Source organism: Carassius auratus, chromosome 1 (assembly GCF_003368295.1).
Source record: "Carassius auratus strain Wakin chromosome 1, ASM336829v1, whole genome shotgun sequence".
In the NCBI taxonomy this organism is placed as follows: Eukaryota; Metazoa; Chordata; class Actinopteri; order Cypriniformes; family Cyprinidae; genus Carassius; species Carassius auratus.
Window position 1 is genome coordinate 17182822 of NC_039243.1, and position 18337 is coordinate 17201158.

The following is an 18337-nucleotide window of genomic DNA, read 5'->3' on the forward strand; positions in this document are numbered from 1 at the left end:
GTTCCAGATTTGTAAGATAAGTATTTTATGTTGGTGTGTGCAACGCCTGCTTCTAGTGCCTCCCTATGGACGTCTGTTTTATCTCCTCACGCAAGCAGCAAAAAAGCACTAAAGCGAGATGGCTGCATTAGTGGCTTTACTAAACTGATTTGACTTTACTTAAATGTGTGCATAATCGCATTAAATAGTTTAAATAAGTTGTTCAGATGAACAAAGCACATGGTTTTCTTGCATAATTAACATTGTTTGGTCAGACAGTTCATATATAATATTCACATTAATCTGGGATTAAACGTGGAGTTATGTTCTGTATGCCAAATATGAAAACGAGCGTATCTGCACAGCACCTATAACTGCACTTTGTATCTGCCGATTGCTGATCGAGATTTACATGCTTGGCTCACTGACCCTGTATACTCATTCATTTCGTTCATAAACGAGATGTATCAGTTCATTAAACTCATTCACGAATGAGAAGATCTCTCGATCTCGTTCAGTGAAGGGCGGATTCGTTCACTACATTCAACAAATCACATGCTCCGTCACATCTTGAGTAACTCTTTGACAGGATGAAACCTTTCACAGAGCTGTTCACGAGCTGCGCATGCGCTGCTATAGCGCTGCGCTCGCGCGAGCTGCTGTGGAGGGAGGAACTTTAGTGAACGAGAAATATAAGTCAGTGGGTTACGTGAACGAGAACGATTCATTCACCTAAAAGATTAGTTCACGGACGAATGATCACTAGTGCAATTTCATATAGCCTATTTTAAATATTTGGAATATATATTTTCAGATTTTATTAGGTTCTTTGATAAGGTTACAATACGAAGGTCTAAGTAGCAACATATCTTCCGTGATGTCCCTGATGCGCGGGTCGGGGTGGGTAAAGAAATTTTACTTTATTTGCGGGCTGGGGCGGGCCAAATCATTTCATAAAAGCGGGACCTGCGGGTTGGAAAAAAAACGGACCCGCGCATCACTAGGCTAAGTGATACTTTGGCCGCCGGTCCACAACTGTCAGAAAAAGATTACACTTATTAAAGCTCACTGGCTGAGTTTTCTCCTCTGAAAGAAAAGGTTGCACAACTGACAGAATAAGTAACAATATCTGAAATATTGCTGCTAAATTTTATTTGCTTTTTTTTTTTTTTACTTGAATGCCATTGCTTAAATTGATATTTATCTTTTAACATTTAATCTTCTGAGTTCAGAAACATTGTTTAATATAATCGCTGTTCATATTTCTATTCAAAGTTCAGAATCAAGATAAATTTATTACTATTGTTTTTTATGATAACTGAGACAATGCTGCTAAATTTATTCTTTCTTTACCTTGAATGTCATTGCTCTAAATTATTTTTAATATTTTGATATTTCATATTTTGTTCAAATGTTTAACATATATGCTGTTCATATGTTCATGTTATATGATTAGAATGTTGTCCCTGTTTTAAAATAAAGCATAGCAATGATATTTGAGAGTGTATTTTCCCCTTTCAGGAAAAAAAAGTATTGAAATTGCAATTCTTGACTAGGTATCGGTATCGAAGCGATAATTTTGGTATTGTGACAACATTGTAAAGGTATTCATGGCAACCCATCAAAAAAGTCTGGTTTGTTTTGAAGTCTATTTTTAGTAGAATGTACATAGCCTACTCCTACTACTAAAATGAAACAAATTATTTTGTAAGGAATAATCACACAACATTTCTTCCATGTTTTAATTTTAACAGTAAATCCCCTTTATTTGCCAAAAAAGTTAATTTTAAAACTTAATTTTCAGTAATTAAAAGAAATTAAATGTATATTTCATGCCTTGACTTGATAACAATAAAAATTAAACATACACACAGAATTTTTGAGGGGGAAAAAGGCTTCTTTAAGAAAAAAATTATTTGAGTTGTTTTATGCATTCAAATAATTAGACATGCTAAAACACAGAATTTGGTAACAATAAAAAATATGGTGTGAAAAAAACATTTCATAGACAAGTTAAACTTTTATTAAATTGATGTGGAAAGGTTTAAGTTTTATGATTTTAATAAATTACACTTGCTATTAGACTGTGGTAATTTCAACATTTACTATGGCACTGATAGTTGATTGCTGGAACAATTGGGGTAATGGCAAAAATCCATGTTGATCTAGTTTCCGTCCATTGCTGTAGTGGCTAAGAAAGGTCTGTTTTCATTACACTGTGTGAGAGCGGCCTCTAGTGGTTTTAGACCGAGCACTAATCTCCTGCTTTCTCTCCTGAAGCCAACAAGGAAGTGACTAAAACTGTAATTCCAAGATGGCGAAGGCTCACTCTGCACACTTTAACTGTGCGTTCACACCGCCGGCGTCGAGAGCCTCAAAGTGGCCGGAAGTCATTCATTTTCAATGTAAGCCTGATTTCAACTCTCCTCGACGCTCTCAACGACCAAGTCACGCCGTGCCGCTCCTCGCCGCTGCTCGACACGACCTGGCCGTTGAGAGCATCGAGGAGAGTTGAAATCAGGGCAACTTTATGGTAATGAGCTATGACAAGGTTGGGCAGCAACCAATCGGAACGTAGAATTCCACCACTTGAAAGGATTACAGAGAACGCAGCTCTGACCACATTAGTTCTAGTGATGGGAAGTTCGATTCTTTTCCGCAAACCGGTTCTTTCGGACGGTTCAATTCAATAAACCGGTTGAAAAAAACGGTTCAGCGTTTCTTTTACGCACTACATAATGGCGTCATGTCTATCAAACATTCAAATATATAAAGTCAGTAATCATAACTTTATTCAGTTAAAAACCTCATAATCATGAAAGGTTTACATTTGAGTTTTGCAACAACACCCAAATACAGTAACAGCAATAATGTGCATATGAGGATTTAAGTCTTGAAGATATAAAGTAAATTAGGTGTCATCAGCGGAGAAACCATGACCCACTTACTAAACATAATCCATTTTGCCAGATTTCCCTTCATCCAAGCCCTCAGATTACCCGCGCTCATAACATTAGCACAGAATCAGACTCAATCACCAAAAGAATCACTTCGGTTCAGACATGCTGTGAGTCAGTTGGCTTCATGCTGAATCGCGCATGCGCAGTATAATCAGCTCCTCGGTTTTAGAATCGGACGTGTCCGAAAGAAAAGGTTTTCGGTTCAGTGTACTGATTATCCGAAAAACCGATGCAACCGGTTCTTGCTCTACTCGTGTCCATGTTCTGTTTACTACAAACTCAATTTGTGAATGTGTCATCATTAACTATAAATACAGTACAGATATTTCATAAATCATCCCTTATTCCTATTAAACACAAGAGTCTTTAGAGTCTTAACTATTGTCCAACTTCCCTGAAAACCCATTTAGCCTATACATTATATACAATATACAGATTGGAAACATTCATCTAAAATATATATATATATATATATATATATATATATATATATATATATATTTATTTATATATATATATATATATATAGTTATTTTATCACAACTTCAGATGTTTAACAAAATACTTCAAATCGGACGCGTCCGACAGAAATGATTCTCGGTTGAGTGTACTGGTGATCCAAAAACCGAAGCAACCGGTTCATGACTCGAGAACGAGAATCAGCTCATCGGTTCTCAATACGGACGCGTCCGACAGAAACGACTCTGTTGAGTGTACTGGTGATCCGAAAACCGAAGCAACCGGTTCTTGACTCGAGAACGAGAACAGCTCATCGGTTTTCAATTCGGACGTGTCCGACAGAAACGACTCTCAGTTGAGTGTACTGGTGATCCGAAAACCGAAGCAACCGGTTCTTGACTCGAGAACGAGAACTGCTCCAGCAGTGGGCGTGTTCGTTCATTATTTGGCTCGGCTCGGCGTTCATCTTCAGTTTGGTCTTCCCAGCAGTTCAGTCAGTGTACTGTTTGAGTAAATGAATTACTCTGGGATATTGGTTTATTCGGACTCAGAGGGAGTGTCAGTCACGTTAAAAAAGTTAACAGTTTAAGTAATTTGTGGATTAATGCTTATTGGAGACGTGAACCATTCCAAACGATTCAGTTCGATTTGGTGAACTGGTTCATCCGGTTCACTAAGAAGAACCGGTTAAATTGAGCGATTTGTTCACGAATCAGCCATCACTAATTAGTTCCCAAGCACAATGGGGGACAGGTTGATTATTGCTGTTCCGGGTTTGCAATAATCTATGATGTGTCCCTGTTTGCATACAGGGACATAAAAAAAAAAATAATAATTAAAAGTGATACGTGGACCAAGGTGTCTGAGATTGTTCATTTTACTGGTGAGTTGCTGATGTGCAGTAACGTTATAGGAATAATAATCTAATGATATAATAAATAATAGTACTGTAGTCCCAGTTTACTTTTAAACAAATTTCCCTGATTATACTTACATTAAGTAATGTTTATACTGGATTATATTTACTTAAGTAGCATTTTCAATGCAAGACTTTTACTTGCATCAGAGTATTTTTACAGTGCTTTATACATTATTAGGTAAAGGATTTTAATACTTCGTCCACAACAGTATTTAATGAGGTTAACTTATAACATTACCCTCCTTTTGGTTAGTCTACATGAGATCAACAAGCTTGTTTGCTTTGCGGCCGCTTTAAATACAAAATAAGCATTTGATCTACGTCAGAGCGTCTGAGCGCTTACAAATCTTTCTGCAGCATTGTGAGCAGAGTGGCAACAGCCGGTGGTGTGAATGCACAGTAAGCTTCAAAAACGCACTTCAGGAGTCTACTGGTGACGTCACGGACACTACGTCCATTTGTTAATTTTTTTTACAGTACATGGTTTAGACATGTGATGATGCACGCTGAAAAGAGCAAGAAACTTCAGACCCAGATTTAACCCTCTGGAGTCTAAGGGTATTTTTGGGGCCTGGAGAAGTTTTGTCATGCCCTGATATTTGTGCTTTTTTCAGTTTCTTATAAATATCTAAATGGGTAAAGTCTAATATAACTGTAATCAGCACAAACTTGGCTATGATAATATGTGAAATGCATTTATAAGTGCACAAAGGTTTTTTGTTATTATGTCTGTATCAAAAAAAAAAACTAGACCCTTTACAGATTCGATTGATGTATTGCTCTTATCTGTACGATTAAAACTGAGAGTGTAATTTAAGTTCTTTTCGGGGTTATCAGGAGAAAGTGACTCAAAACACATATATGCGTTAATCGACTCGAAAGGGTTAAATGTAGCTGACAGAAACCCTGCCCTGCCACAAAGGGCCATTCACAGTTTTTAAATTACATTATATTCACACGAATCTTTGTTAATGTACATAATTAATTGTATATGGTGCATTTTCATCAAAATGTTTTGTCTTTCTACTGTCTGTATGCTTAATTTATGAAGCTATAATATAGATCGCTCTTTCCGTTTGCTCCGTTTTTTTTGAAGACTGAACTTATCTATTTCTCATTGTTTATTGCGTGTCTAGAAAAATATATATAAAAAGAAATTTAGGAAAAAAATATGATTCCCACTATGGATGATAAGTTCACTCCGCCGCCTTGTTATTTTGTCTTTACTTTATTTGTAACACCAAGAAAGGGTTAATCTCTCATGCATGAGAAGAGCATGTTGCCGTGTACCAGACATTAAATGTGTGGGACACCAACTCCTCATTTTCTATCTCTTTCATTTCATGGATTTAACGAGTTATCAGAGTCAAAGCGTTACAACTTCTTCAGCGACTATCCTCTTTCACGAAATGCAGTGCTGAAGTGAAATAGCCGGGCAGTTTGATAGCCGAATTATAAAAGGCTGCCTAATATATACATCTAATATATATCTATCTATCTATCTATATATATCTATATATATATATATATATATATATATATATATATATATATATATATAGATAGATATATATATATTAGGGCTGTCAAAAATAGCGCGTTAACAACGTTAATTAGTTGTTTGTCGTTAATTACGTCAAATTTTTTAACGCATTTCACGCATGCACAGTGTGACAAATTATGCAGGTCAGGAAAGTAGTGATGGGAAGTTCGGATCATTTTACCGACTCGGACTTTTGAGTCTCGTTCAGCAAAATGAACGAATCTTTTTTCGAGTCATTTCGTTCATATCGTTCATTTTAGCAAAATGTTATTAAAATATTAAGTGCTACCTCCCCAACACATCTAGTACTTACGCAAACGTTGATCACACTACAAACAATACAAAACTAAAATGCTATGAGATAAAGAAAAAATACTCATTCTTTACCTGGGTCTTCAGTCTGTGATTAGCTCATCTCACCTCTTATCTGACAAGAAGTCTTCGGGTTTAAGTCATTCCTTGACGTTAGCAAAACTAACGCGGTCTTGAGCCGGAAAGAGAATTGATTAGTTCATCTCATGAGTCTTTCGGGTCGAGTTTGACTCGTTCCTTAATCACGTGACAGCCCCATACGCAAAACTAACGCGGTCTTGAGCCGGAAAGAGAATTGATTAGTTCATCTCATGAGTCTTTCGGGTCGAGTTTGACTCGTTCCTTAATCACGTGACAGCCCCATACGCGAAACCAACGCGGTCTCGAGCCGGAAAGAGAATTGATTAGTTCATCTCATGAGTCTTTCGGGTCTCGGGTCGAGTTTGACTCGTTCCTTAATCACGTGACAGCCCCATACGCAAAACTAACGCAGTCTCGAGCCGGAAAGAGAATTGATTAGTTCATCGCATGAGTCTTTCGGGTCAAGTTTGACTCATTCCTTAATCACGTGACAGCCCCATACGCAAAACTAAAGCAGTCTTGAGCAGGAAAGAGAATTGATTAGTTCATCTCATGAGTCTTTCGGGTCGAGTTTGAGTCGTTCCTTAATAACGTGACAGCCCCATGCGCTATTTCTGACATTTCTGTCACTGTGTTTTTGTTACTGTTTGTTGAGGATCTGTGGTTTGTTATTATTTTATAAATAAATAAAACCCTGTTATAAATACAATTTTGATTAATTTGTCTTCTTGACTGTCTATCGGTAAATAAACACTAGGCTATATAATAATATAATAATCCAAGCTTACAATAAAAAGTATTTATAGACTAGTTTGTTCATTTTTACTCCAATTTTGAGTTTGCTGGTATAATAATTGCTTTTCCTAGGCAGACTTGACATATTGGTGTAATATATGTATAAGAAGATTGCTCAAAAAAGGACATAATGACATACATTAAAAGCAAATAACATTTTGAATTTGAATTATTAATGTTAAAGACAAATGTTAAAGACATTAAGGTTATGATAACTTCAGCTTTAACAGTTTTAAACTAGCTCAGAGTGAGGAGTTTCAGATCCTGGTGCACTGCCAGTGCAGGGGCCATGTTTTGGGAAGACTTTGACGAGAGGGTAGCAAGCTTGAGGCCTTCTGCTACCTCTTCTAAGACCTCAGATGCTATGATGGCCAACCTTGCAGAGCCACTCTTACCCCGCACATCAGACCCTCTGGCCTGGTGGAGGAGATGTTCACCAGTATACACAAGCCTTTCTGAAGTCACAAAGACAAAACTTTGCATTGTGGCCACATCCGTGCCATCTGAATTTTTTTTTCTAAAACTGGGCAGATTATCTCAGATAGAAGAACTCACAGACTCAGCCCATCCAAGCTTGTTTTTTTTTTTAATAATGTAAACATGCCTTAAAGCAAGTCCTAAAAATATAGCCACAAATATAGATTTAAATTAACTTCAAATATAGTTTAAATTAACTTAAAATATAGTTAATTATTTTAAAGCTTATTTATTTTTATTTATTTAGAAAAAGACTAGCTTGTTGTGCAATATTTTTGTTGTTGTGATTTTAAAAGGTAATTTGTTATTGTTATAAGGCTCCGTAGCTTTAGTATCTCTTAATTTTCATTTATTTTTTATTCAAATGGTTTAAAATTATTTTGGGAATAACTTGTTGTGTAATATTTAGTTTTTCTTTTTTTATATTGTACTTTTAAAGTTCATTTGTTAAGGTTATTAGACCCTGTGGCTTTATTATCTTTTAAATTTAATTTAATTTTTAATTATTTACATTTTTATTATTTTAATTTATTTTGGAATAGTTGTCCTTTTTGTTACAAAGCTTTTCTGTAATAAACAATAAACAACTATTCAAAAGTATGTACAGTGTTTTTAATGTTTATAAAGTGTCATATGTTACAAAAGTATGGTTTAAACAGACAATCTGATTTAATAACTGCACAACTAAACAAAAACAAACAAACAGACAGAAAAAAGATCAACATTTTAAGCATAACCAACTCTTTATTTCCACATTCAGTGTTATGGAAAAGTACCACCATGACAGAAATTAAAAACAACAATTTGAAACCAGAAATGCATCACTTTACTGTAAGAGTAAATAATACTAATAATAAATAAGTACTACGCACCCATTTTGTAAGGAAAGTTGTAAATGAACTAATTAATCTAGCCAATGTTGTCACATCACAGTACAAAAGAACGTAAAACCCGAAGAACCGAAAGATGAACTATTCAATTCTCTGCATTCTTTTACTGTCAGTGTCTATGGTTTTAGCGTATGGGTCTGTCACGTGATTAAGAACGACTCAACCCGAAGACTCATGAGATGAACTAATCAATTCTCTTTCCGGCTCATATTGCATTGGGTTAAACGTATTGGGCTGTCACGGGATTGAGGAACGAGTCAAAAACCCGATAGACCCGAACTATGAACTAATCAATTCTCTTTCCGGCTCATGCTGCATTGGGTTTAACGTATTGGGCTGTCACGTGATCAAGGAACGAGTCAAAAACCCGATAGACCCGAACTATGAACTAATCAATTCTCTTTCCGCCTCAAGACTGCATTGACTGACAGGTGAATTACTACTACTAGAACAGAACCCATAGAATAATGCGCATGCGCGACTGAACGAATCACTCCCCGAGACGACTCGTTCTTCCCGAGTCACATTAAAGATTCGTTCAAAATGAACGAATCGTTCAAGAACGACACATCACTACAGGAAAGTCTCGTCGATCTCTGAATTCTCAAGATAGTAAAAAACAGCGGCGAGCGCCGCAACGAAAACACAGAAGAAGCTTAAGGTTTTACCCCAGTTACTCTCAAATACATTCATGCCAAGCTCGATAAACAGAGACGACTTTGGTAGTTGATACGCTGGAGCTTCTTCTTCCTGTTATAGCAGTGATCCTCAAATCTGGCTCGCGAGATCCAGTTTCTTGCAGAGTTTAGCTCAGACTCCAATTAAACACACCTGCCTGTGATTTACTAATGATCCTAAAGACACTGATTAGCAAACTCATGCGTGTTTGATTAGAGTTAGAGCTAAACTTCGCAGGAAAGTGGATCTCGCGAGCCAGATTTGAGGCTCACTGTGTTATAGCGTCCTGTGTTTCACACTGTGCATGCGCAGAACTCCTACATGCAATGCAGCGAAAATTACAGCTGTTTGGAAAAGCATATGCATTTTTACTTGGTTTTACTGGCACTTGAAGCCTTGTGGCGTGAAGTATTGTGGCAGAGATTGTGGTATATGTGGCTATATTTAACCACTGGTTCACCTAAAACTCTTACACTATCTGTAGTTAAAGGGCATGGTTTGATATAGTGCTCAGGGAAATTTGATCTAAGTAAATGTTATTTTGAAATTCAGAAAAAAAGAACCACATGATGAAACAATACATGAAAATTATGTATCTGTGTCCTGTTATTTATCTTTTGGTATGCATTTCAGAAAAAAAAAATGGTTAGGATTCAGGTGTAGTTGCAAATAGTGATTAATCATGATTAATCCACTGAAAATTCTGATTAATTTGATTAAAATTTTTTATCATTTGACAGCCCTAATATATATATATATATATATATATATATATATATATATATATATATATATATATATATAATAGTTATTATTATTATTTAATACATTAATAGGAGAATGAGCCTAATATCGTCTTGACTATCGACAGAGACATCTGCTTATGTCGATACATGATTCTATCGTCTATCGGCACAAACCAAATTACCCACATTTTTCAAAATATCTTCTTTTGTGTTGAGCAGAAGAAATAAATTAATACAGGTTTGGGACAATGTGACTGAGTAAATAATGACAGAATAATGACTTTGCTTTAAACTGCTTTAAGGTCCCTAAGGCAGTTAAAGGTCCCTAATGCCCCAAAACCTTGAAAAAATAAAAGAAAATAACAATCATTGGGAAAATATTAGGTACCATCATCGTACTTTCTGTGCTTGGGCACCAATAATTTATGCACAAGATCACTTGCCTCTGTACTCCTTCTGCTTGCTCCTTGGTAAATCCTTTTGTTAAGTCTGCAGCTGCTGAGTCCTGTTTCTGTGTCTCATGTCGGGTTTGGGATCTGGGGTCAGTTTCATTTGATGCCTTCCTACAAAATGCAGTGCTGTTCCCGGTCGAAGTACCATTCCTCAGCAAGGCTTCCAACAATACTGTCAATGAAAAACACAATTAACTAAATACACTTATAGTAGATATGAATCCACATTTTTTCACTTCTTAGTATTTAAATAAATTCATGTTTCCATACATTTTCATTTTCAAATATTCGCACGGGATTAGTATCATTTGTAATAATTGAGGAGGTTGTCTTTGATCTTAATTCCAATTGAATTGGCCATGTCTGTCATTTGTAAAGTAAAAATTCCCCTGAAAATGACCTACCATATTTCACAGAATAATGACAGACACTAATCAATTATTGAACATCTTCTCCTTTAATGTAAATCGGGTGGTAAATCCACAAAAGAGAACCAAAATATTGTCTAAATTGACAAAGGAAAAGGCTCATGTAGCCCTGCTACAGGAGACAAACTTATTGGACGAGGAGCACAAAAAATGAAAGAGATGCCCATATAAGCATGTATTCTCCGCATTTTACCAGTTAGGATATCGAAGGGGGGTGGCAATCCTAATTTCCCACTAAACCCGCTATGAGCACCTATCTGAAAAGATAGATAAAGAAGGTCGATACTTATTGGTCAAGGGGATAATTGATGGCTTACTGGTCACTATTATTAACATATGCACTACCTGGGAGCTACTGGGTATTTTAAAAACAATTAATTGAAATGATGACATCAGAACCACTCTCCTGTACTTTTATCCATCTACACTAACAATAAACCTAAATCAACAATCTGGAGACTAGAGCTATGCGATATATCGAATATTAGCGAAAGAATCTGAATAATTTTGACGACGATGTAAAATTTGAATATATCGGGAATATCGAATATTTCAAATTCAAGCATACTTTCCCAAAAGAACGCGCCGAATGTCCAAAAAAGGAACCTGTAACTCCGCTACGCCCCTCTACTACGAGAGCTTAATGATAGCGGTTGCCAGATAACAAGAGTTTAAATCACCGAATCAGAGCTCCACTGTTACAAGGATACATTTTCTGCCCGGTGTTTGCTTATTTTAAGCAATCTGGCAACCATGTGCACGTGCTCACTCCTCATTGCGGAAGAGCCGCAGACGATAATCTGAAAACACTAACAAGCTGGAATCGAGCGATCTAATGAAAGCGTCGTTGAGCCGGTCTGTGTTCTGTCGTGAGATCTCAACTGTATTGTTTGCATTTGTGATCACAAAATAAATGCACTTACTCGACCGCTGATGTTTGAATAGAGAAACATATGGCCAATTGGAATTACTATTGGGGAATTTCACTGATATGTTTACCAGTTTCCATAATATAGACAGAGAGAATGCAAAAGTCTTTGGTATTCATTTATATATATTTATATATAAGAAATAGCTATGTGCTTCAGCAACTAGCTCCCCATCTAAGAGGGTTTTTAATGTCAGTAGGAACAGTTTCATGCCACAGAGCTTCTCTTAAAAACGCAGACAGTTGACAGACTTGTGTTCTTAGCTTAAAAACTTGTTAAATTTTTTTTAATAAAATACTTATCCCAGTTGCATAGTGTAAATTGTGAATTGCATCCACTAAAAAGTTGACAAAATGCACTTTCTGTACTTAATTTGCACTGCTTCCGTTACATATAGGCCTACATGTATTTATTTAATAAAAAGCAGTAAGTGATCTCTTGGTCTAAATTTTTTTAACTGCTTAAATAAGCTGTTTAATCTAAATTGTTTTTTTGTGTTTTTTTTTTTTTTATGGGCAAAAGAAAATCATGTTTTTTTATTAATTAAATGCAAATGCAAACATATCGAGATATATATCGAATATCGTAAACATTTTGACAATATCGAGATATATATTTTTTTTTAATATATCGCCCAGCCCTACTGGAGACTCAATTTAAGTATATTAAATGATCCTCAAATTAAAGAATAACTAAGAACTAAAATGTATTTGTATTTTAAGGACAATGACAATGGAGAATTTACTCCATCCATTATGTGGGATGCTTATAAAGCAGTATTAAGGAGGAAAGTAATCGCCTACACCACCTTGTTAAAAAAAAACAACAACAAAAAACAAAGAAAAGAGAAACTTGAAAAGTTACAGATCAATCTTAAGTTACAAAGGCAGCATAAAACTCATTAGACAATATAATTTACAATTTATACTGAAGAAACTCAGAAAATGCTGTTATATATAAAGCAAGGATATTATGAGATGGGGTAGATCTTACAAAATGGCTGGCATTTAAATTAAGAAAACAAAAATCTGACAAAGCAGTTTATAAGATTAAACATCCAAAAACATAGGACATAGGAAAAATACAAGAGAGCTTTGAAATTTATTATACAGACCTATACTCACAGCCAAAGTTGGATAATGGCAATCTGATGGAAAAATTCTTAGACTCACTGAACCTACCAAAAGTGACTGAACAAGAAAACAGCAATCTATTAAAGGAAAAAAAAATAATAAAAAAATTAACGCAGCAATAAGTAGACTAAAAGCTCATAAGAGCCCAGAGAACAACTAACTCCAAGGCTACATGCAGTCTGTAACTGGGTCCTCTCAAAGGGGGAGATATTTAATATAAATTAAATATACAAAAAAACTCAGGTTCTGACCTTTAACTTTGAACCTCCTAGAGAACTACAAAACAGATAATATAGCTGCAAGCAGCGATGGCGGGCTCAAGCCATCAGTGCAACGCCACACCGGTGGCATCAGGTAAACTGTGCCCAGCGGGCACATGCATTCACAATAGCCCTCTGGCAGTCAGGTTTTAAGGGATACGGCAGTTAAAGGGTAAATCCTAATAATCTAGACTTTGAAATCACATTCACAGAATAATATATATAACTTTAGTAACACATTTTAGAGTTAAACCTCTTTTTTTTTTTGGCTCATTTTATCAGTATAGAAAAAAATGCCTAATAATTCTTCACACATGAATATAAGGAGTTTTGTTTTTCTCTTCCAGCCTTCATGGTCAACTACATATATATCACACTGGTTGCCTTCTCTAGTGCAGCTCAACCAATTCTCAACCCATTCGTCCATATTTGTGATATCACAAATCCTGGACAATATTTGTTGTAGTCAAACAATTTGTTCATTATAGTTTTTAAAAAGTGTTTTTTTGTTAAATAAAATATCTCCTTTTGGTAATGTTTTCTCTTGGTTCATGTTTCTTAGTTCATTTCTCTTGGTTCAAGTCAAATTAATTTTGATAAATAAGTCGCACCTGCCTATAAGTCGCAGGACCTGCCAAACTATGAAAAAAAGTTATAGGACTTATAGTCCGGAAAATATTTATATATGTATATATATATATATATATATATATATATTTATATATATATATATATATATATATATATGTGTATATATATATATATATATATATATATATATAGGAGTAAGCAAGTTATAAGAAATATAAGCTATATCCTAATGTTTTTATGTGAATTTTTTTTCTTCATATATTATTTTCAGACATGAGAAGACCTACTGGCATAAGCATTTAACGAAGACATACAAGTGTGCACTTTGGCAGAATTAAATTCAAATAGTCATCAACAGCCATTGGGTAAATTGCCTTAAGGTAAAATTGTGCATCAGAATGGACAAATTAGTTTTTTAAGGGAGAAAAAAAAGAAATTCAAAAAATGCCAGCGAATGAACATGTACAAACTGTGAATAGTTGCAGTATCAGTATTGAAGGAGTGCTGGATTTTCGTTTTTTTTGCCCCGCAACTCACTTGAAGTTGTTCAGGCAAATAGAAACACCATACACTACGTATCAATCCTTAATTGAAGAAATGTGGCAAAACATCTCTGGAGAGACCCTCATATTATTAAATTCAAAAGTGCTTTCCATATTTGGATCAAAATAGGCTACATTTGTGAACGCAAATTTTCAGGTCATGCAAGCCTGCATCTTAAAGCCCCTGTCAAACCGCTAGAAAGGCATGACGTAAAAATCGTCATTGGAGAGTGTGTGCCGAGGCTCTGAGCAAATGACCACCCGGACAGGTGCGCGTGGTCAGTGGGCTTCAAAAGCAAAATTGCACATGTGCAGGCAGAGTGAAGAAGCTCATTGCTACTCGAAACTGTGCAATCCGTCAATAAAAGAATATAAAGACAGTCAGATGTGCAATAATTATGGGCAATTGCAGAGCGGATCGTCAGCGTGCGCTTTCGGAAGTATAAATTGAAGAAGTCTGCGTCCACGCTGGCCGTGTACGCATCCGGATTGCTCATGCGGAAAGTGTAACACAGGCGTTACAATCGCAACTTCTTTGTGTTACTCCTTTCAAGCTGACTCTCACAAAATTGGTCAGCTCCCGACAGCATCAGGTGTTTTATTTATGGGGAGTAGAATTGTTTATTTCAATGAATGTAATAGATTATATATCATAATAGTTAGGCTATAATATTATAAATCAGGTTGGTTTGTATTGCTGACTAGTATTGCACGGTGGACCGATACTTCAAGAGTATCGCGATTCTCAGAAATTAAAAATGTCACGATTCCTAAATTTATTAGTATCGATACTTCAAATAATGACGCGTTCCAGATTAGTAAGAGACGTATTTCATGTTGGTGTGTGCAACGCACGCTTCCAGTGCCTCCCTATGGACGTCTGTGTTTTTTCTCCTTATACACGCATTCTTATACATTCAACAAATCACATGCTCGGTTAAATCTTGAGTAACTTTGACAGGATGAAACAGTTCACAGAGCTGTTCACGAGCTGTGCATGCGCTGCTAATAGCGCCGAGCTCGCGCGCTGCTGGTGAGGGAGGAACTTCAGTGAACAAGAAATATGAGTCTAGTAGCAACGTATCTTCCGTGATGTCCCCGATGCACGGGTCGGGGTCGGTAATTTTTTTTTACTTTATTTGCAGGCTGGGGCGGGCCAAATAATTTCATAAAAGCGGGACCTGCGGGTTGAAAAAAAAAAAAAAAACACAACCCGTGCATCACTAGGCTTTATGTGCGAGCACAAGTGATACTGTGGCCGCCGGTCCACGACTGGTAGAAAAAGATGACGCTCACTAAAGATTACACTTATTAAAGCTCACTGGCTGAGTTTTCTCCTCTGAAAGAAAAGGTTGCACAACTGACAGAATAAGTTACAATATCTGAGATATCGCTGCTAAATTTTATTTTATTATTTTTTTTAATGGAATGCCATTGCATAAATTGATATTATTTATCTTTTGACATTTAATCTTCTGAGTTCAGAAACATTGTTTAATATAATCGCTGTTCATATTTTTATATAAGTTCATAAATTCAGAATAAGATAAATGTATTTCTCTCGTTTCTTATGATAGCTGAGATAATGTTGCTAAATTTATTCTTTACCTTGAATGTCATTGATCTATTTTTATTTTTTTTTATTTTGATATTTTATATTTTGTTCAAATGTTTAATATATCTGCTGTTCATATGTTCATTTATTAGTGTGTTATATGATTAGAATGTTGTCCCGGTTTTAAAATAAAGCACATCAATGATATTTGAGTGTATTTTCCCTTTTCAGGAAAATTATCAAAAAAGTATCGAAATCGCAATTCTTGACTAGGTATCGGTATCGAAACAATAATTTTGGTATCGTGACAACACTATTGCTGACGTAATATGTAAATTATATGCGACTTGCACTTGCTGTCCCATTTTATACAGAAATTGTTCATTTTAAAAAATCTAATTATATTGTTAGTTCTAATTATATTGTTAACACAAGTTCATTTAGAACTTTTTTTTACTTATAAACTCCTTGAGAATTTAAAGTTAGTTTAATAGTATTTAAATTCAAGTTTAAAAAAAGGTTTTAATTGCTTAAATTATTTTTATTAATTAATATATTATCATGTTTATTCTTGTAAAAAATATGTGTTTATTCTTTAGTTTCTCTCTCTCTCTCTCTCTAACAGCATTAGCTCAATGAAATACTTCTTCCTTCCGTTAGAATGAATGTTTTCCTGCCTTGCTAAATGTTGGTCTCATAATCAATAAGTTGTATTCGCCTCAATCTGATTCAGTAAAGTCAAACAGCATACATTGAAGCTGCATCACTTTGTTTGGCATGTGATATAGGGAAAAAAAGTTTACACAAAATAGCTTAAGCCACTTTGAAACTCCTGTTATTTTATTTTAATTATTATTATTATTTTATATGCTATGTTATGAACATAACATTTCAAACATACTGAAATACTTTATTCACAGAGTGAAGGCGGAGCGTGTTTCTGGTATCAATGCGCGTGAAGCGGAAGTTGTTGCTGCTCACAGACTCTGCTGCGAGTGAGAGAGACGTATCACCCGACGAAATGAAGACGACCGCGCGAACTCAAGCATGGCACATCTGCCAAAAATCAACCTGCAGCAATGCTCGTTGATCGACTCGCCAAGCTTTACTCTTAAAGCTGAGTGGATGGTTAGATGCATAATGGGCTAGTCTTTCCAGCATTAAGGTAATAACAGTACTGTTTTTTTTAAATCATCTTGTTGCATATGGAAGTAAAATAATGACTTATGTCTTTGAAACAAAAAAGCATGCTGAATAGTACTATCTGAAAAAATAATGCATTGAATTAACAGTACTTGCATTTTAATGCCTTGTATTTCCAGGGCTTGCATATTTAGGTCCTGAAATTTAATATAGTTGTTCGTTTAAGCTGTGAATAATTCAATTAAAAATATTTCACAAACTTTTTCATAATTGAAAAATCAATAATTCATATTCACGTTCCAAAATATTTCACACACTTTTTCATAATTGAAAAATCGGTCCCACTTTATATTAGGTGGCCTTAACTACTATGTACTTACATAAAAATAAGTACAATGTACTTATTGTGTTCATATTGTATTGTAAAACACTTTTGCTGCTATTGAGGTGGGATAGGGGTAAGGTTAGGGAGAGGGTTGGAGGTATGGGTAAGTTTAAGGGTGGGTTAAGGTGTAAAGTATGGGTCAACAGTGTAATTATAAATGTAATTACAGAAATTAAATACAGATGTAATTACATGTAGTTTTTTTTAAAAATATAAGTACAATGTAAAAACATGTATGTACACAAGTACATTGTACTAAATTATTAATTAAAATGTAAGTACATAGTAGTTAAGGCCACTTAATATAAAGTGGGTCTGAAAAATCAATAATTCATATTCACGTTCCAGAATTCACTTCCAAAATATTAAATCAGTTAAAAATAAGATGTATAATATTCGACAGACACATTTTGGCCCATTTTATTTCACTTTCCAAATTCGCTTCCACAAATTCAGTGGTAAAAATTCGGCAGATAATTCGCCCTTTCACACCCGGGAGCTGCTGGAATAGCAGTAAAGCACAGAGGCATGATCTTCATCTGCTGTCAGTCGCTCACCAGCAGGTGGTGGAAGCGGCTGTTAAATAAGGCCAAAGCAACAGGTGATCTGCAGAAATTAAGCAAACGCTAAGAAGTAGTTTGATTATCGTGGCATGTGGAAAAGCTGATTGTGCATATGTTTATTTTAAAATCTTTGCGGTTACCAAGTAAGCAGCATTCAAAGGAGATTATAATGGTGTTTTACCCAACCCTGAATTACAGAACTAACATTAAATCTAAGGAAGACATATTGCTTTCGGTTGTTTAGTTTCCGCAACTTTGTGTCATGGCTTGTGCCTCTGCTGTAATACTGGGGATCCCCTCATGTCACACTCCAGGATTCCCCAATGACGAGTAATGCTCCTAAATCAATTAATACTTTGATATAAGACCTCAGATCTCAGAATACATTTTATTGATGATTATGCAAACTATATACAGGCAAGCAAATGGGGTCAAAAAGAATCCAATGCACTGCATTTTCTTTATAATTGATTTCCATTACCACTGATCTATAAAGTCGACAGTCCCACAAAGATAT

At 35.3% G+C, this 18337-nt stretch overlaps 1 protein-coding gene across 1 annotated transcript in view; it reads right to left on the minus strand.

Moving 5' to 3' along the window:
• Window positions 1-18337, minus strand: part of dnajb14 (DnaJ heat shock protein family (Hsp40) member B14) — an 88446-nt gene that overhangs the window by 35722 nt on the left and 34387 nt on the right. The window contains exon 2 of the mRNA XM_026267368.1: window positions 10283-10475. Coding sequence (XP_026123153.1) covers window positions 10283-10475 — 193 coding nt within the window. The remainder of the gene's footprint in view (window positions 1-10282; window positions 10476-18337) is intronic.